The sequence below is a fragment of the Elaeis guineensis genome, chromosome 13 (genome assembly GCF_000442705.2).
Source record: "Elaeis guineensis isolate ETL-2024a chromosome 13, EG11, whole genome shotgun sequence".
Taxonomy (NCBI): Eukaryota; Viridiplantae; Streptophyta; class Magnoliopsida; order Arecales; family Arecaceae; genus Elaeis; species Elaeis guineensis.
Genome location: NC_026005.2, coordinates 77,974,988 through 77,978,889, shown reverse-complemented (window position 1 = coordinate 77,978,889; position 3,902 = coordinate 77,974,988). Strand labels below are relative to the sequence as shown.

Here is a 3,902-nt window from a genome sequence, read left to right as displayed (position 1 = left end):
AACAAAACAATACAATGCAACAGGCGAGAAAGGTGCTCTCTTGTTGAAAACATCAAAAAGAGTGCCAACTAAAAACTGACAGAAAGTATCAACAACTTAATTGAATAAGATAAATACTCAAGGAAGAATTGCATCTCCGGGAAACAGCTGAAACTATCAACTCGGCCTTGACCCAAACATTGACTGGTAGGTGGAGCATCACCCAATCGGTCTGTAAGTCATCATTCAGTACGATATGGGAAAACAGACCATCGATTGTATAACATTTCAACTCTCTATAGGTCGAAATATTGCTGACCATGGAGGTGTGTTCTATGGGCAAGCATGCATATTGACGTTAATGGCAGAACTTGTTGATTAGGCCTCATCCAGTGACCCAACCTGATACGATATAAGAACAAGATTTTTTTTTTTTTTTTTATTTGCATACCACACCCAGCTTTTATCAACATTATATATGACACCTCTTCTTATCTCTATGTATAAATCAACTCATATAAAATCTATCAATATCATGCCAATAACATTGGATTATAATTCCATTAATTGACCTCAATGAAGTTGTTACCATATATATTGGAGAGGATTTTTATATATTTGATGACTAACCTAGAGTCACCTATTCTCCTTCTCTCCTCGATGGGAGTAGAACACCTCTCCCCTAACCCTAGTGCGGGTGCCAGCTTTAGGCACCAACAACCAAACTTCTAAAGACCAATCATCAAAACAGTGACTACAGGAGGGAGGGGTGGAGGTTATCATCAAGATAGGGATGATATGCTCTCTTTTCGTACTAGGAATGTTCCCATCTTAAGGATGTAATAACGTATATATATGATGGTAATATAGTAGACACTACAGGAAAAATGGCCATTAACGACGCTATTAATGGTCATTAACGACGCTTTAAAGCGTCGCTATTCGGCTTTACGACGCTTCGAAAAGCGTCGGCAAAGCGTCGACTATGCAAGAGTGGGGACGAATATCGCCGACGCTTTGTAAAAGCGTCGTTAAATTTTAACGACGCTTTAAAGCGTCGTAAATATTTACATTAATGACGCTTTAAAGCGTCGCAAAAGACAAATTTAACGACGCTTATAAGCGTCGTTAATGTAAATATTTACGACGCTTTAAAGCGTCGCAAAAGACAAATTTAACGATGCTTATAAGCGTCGTTAAAGGTTTTAAGAGGAAAAAAAAAATACAAATATTATTTAAAAAAAAATAATACAATACATTCCTGTACGAAATCATATCACACATGTACAATACAATAAACATGTACAATCACCACATTCACATTCACACCTGTACAATCACCATCATTCACATCACCTGTACAATACAATAAACATGTACAATCACCACATTCACATTCACACCTGTACAATCACCATCATTCACATCAAAAGCAAGCTGAAATAGAAAATTTAATCAAACCAAAAGACAATATTTTATATAAATAAAAATAAAGTACTAATCGTCCATTACAATCAAGAGTAATATAAATAAATATAAAAATACAACAAAAATAAAATAACATCAATCTGCAGGCGGATGGTCGTCGTTGTCTCCACGTGACGTGCCGCTATCTCGATGGGTGCCTGATATGCCAGGAGCCTACAAAAAATATATCAAAAGCATGATTTGCATATCTATAAATAAAATATATAAATCATTAAATTAATACAAAAATATATATTTAATATTATGTGTTTACCTGAGATGAACCATACATCTCTAATAAAGATGTAAGGCGATCAATCTGTCCCCTCATGGCCTGCATCTCGGCACGGCTCTGTCGCATCTCCTCCATCTCAGCGGCACGACTCTGTCTAATCTCCTGTATCTCCGCCTCGAGTCTGCGAACGCGTGAATCCTGAGCATCTGTTGCAGCATGCTGCGTATATCTACTAACCTCAGATAACTGAGTGGGGGTGACTCCTACTCCATAACCCCTCACTCGGTCGTAGCGCTCTGGTCCCATCAACTCTGTGAATACCTCGGCCTCGATACGGCTCTGCTGCGTAGATGCTGCGGACTCGTCGTCACGCTCCGCAATGAGAGATGTAGCCCTCTCCTGTATTTTTTTTGAAAACAAGAGTTATACATTAATAGCTAACAAAATTAAATTTAAATCATTGCAAAAAATATAATATTAACAATGCCGTACATATAAATCTCTCGACTCATCTCGAACAAAAGTACCATCCTGATGAGTATGAGTCATCCGGTAAAACTCCACTTGTCTGGGTTCCCTCCCATGCTCATCCTCCTACACAAATAATTTCAATTTTAAGCAAACAGTTATGATAATTTAAAAAAATATATGAGTATCATGATACAGACATGGTCCACGATACATAATGATATTAGTTATATAAATATTTGAACATAAAAATTAAAAGTTAATTATGAAAGTTTAAGGAACATACAAACTCCTGTCGGAGTCGTGCATAACTCTTCGACCCCGATGTATGAGGAACAGACTGAGCTGCTCGTGCAGCTCTACCAATAGCAGAATAAGTCTGTAAAATAAAGTAAAGAACTTGTTATATATACAATATATAATAAAAATCAATATTTTTATAAAATATTTAAGAAAAAAAGATAATAAACAGATAATATACCTGTGCCCTCTCGGAGAACCAGTAATGAACCAACTCCATCCACTGATGAGGGGGTACATCAGGAGGACAATTCCTAGCAACCTCCTCCTCTGTCATACCCTGTCTCATATAGTCCTTCTTCAATTGTGCTTTATATTCTTTCCATTTGCGGTTGAGAGACTTCATTACAAAATCATGAGTGGATGGAGGGAGAACAAACTTGCTCTATAAAAAAAAAAGTTAAATGAAATAAATTATATAAATGATTAACAATTAATATACAGTATGAACATTAATTCATTACCTCTATAACTCGGAGGAGCTCAACTTTGTACGTTGGAAGCATGTCATTCCATTTTGCATAGCCCAACGGACATAGCTGAGGCCTCCGAGCAACAGTCCCCAAAAATGAAGTCAATAAGCAGGCAGCTTTCTTAATTGGCTGACCTAGCTGATTGCACTCCACAACAATCCTCTCGCCCTCACGCATCTGCCACACATCTCGTACTACTGTGGGTCCGCGTCTGGGGCGTACTCTCCCAGATCCGTCTGCAAAAAATACATAAAAGTAACTATATCATAAATATACATAAAATGAAATAAAAAAAAATTACATGAAAGACAATATATACCCTGCACGTGTATCTCATCATCTGGCTGATGAACAGGAGGATCGTGCTGTGCTGATGATGAAGGACAGGGCTCAGAATGCTGTGCAGCTGAACTGGCCTCAGGCTGCTGTGCTGAAGAAGACGTACCGGCCTCTGTCTGTGAAAACTGGAACTGCACACCAGCATATCGTCCCCTGCGACGCATGATGTCACCTAGCATTTATATAAATAAAAGGTAGAATCAGTTAATATATGGAGTAAAATAACACAATAATTAATGCAAAATATATACATCATAAATAATTATTACCAGTAACAATCAAGCAGTAGTGTTTTCTTCGAATTCTGTTCTAACCAACGTCGTCGTAGCATTTAAATCATCAGCTGGCACAAAATTGTAGGGCATACATTGTGTATAAGTGTCATCGTCATCATCCTCCACTTGGTTTCCCATATCATATAAGTCTCTAGGTTTTGTTTTGATGACAGTAAACCAATCTTTATCTTTTGCGTCTTGTACATAAAATACTTGACGAGCTTGAGATGAAAAAATGAATGGGTCATCCTTCAATAACACACCAGTGTGTATCAACCTTGAAAAATTTACAAGTGTAAATCCATTTGCATCTTGTTTCAAACCCCTTGGTGAGTTTATGTCTATCCAATCACATCTAAACAGTAC

At 37.4% G+C, this 3,902-nt stretch overlaps 1 protein-coding gene across 1 annotated transcript; it reads right to left on the bottom strand.

Annotated features, from left to right (window-relative positions):
* Positions 1 to 1,429: 1,429 nt before the first annotated feature.
* On the bottom strand, positions 1,430 to 3,679 carry LOC140853369 (uncharacterized). The gene is made up of 6 exons (XM_073247911.1): positions 2,914 to 3,679; positions 2,631 to 2,834; positions 2,436 to 2,528; positions 2,174 to 2,275; positions 1,721 to 2,080; positions 1,430 to 1,620 (listed from the first exon to the last, which is right to left on the bottom strand). Exons 1-6 carry the CDS (start codon positions 3,097 to 3,099, stop codon positions 1,543 to 1,545), a joined length of 1,023 nt encoding a protein of 340 aa, XP_073104012.1. The 5' UTR covers positions 3,100 to 3,679; the 3' UTR covers positions 1,430 to 1,542.
* Positions 3,680 to 3,902: the final 223 nt, after the last annotated feature.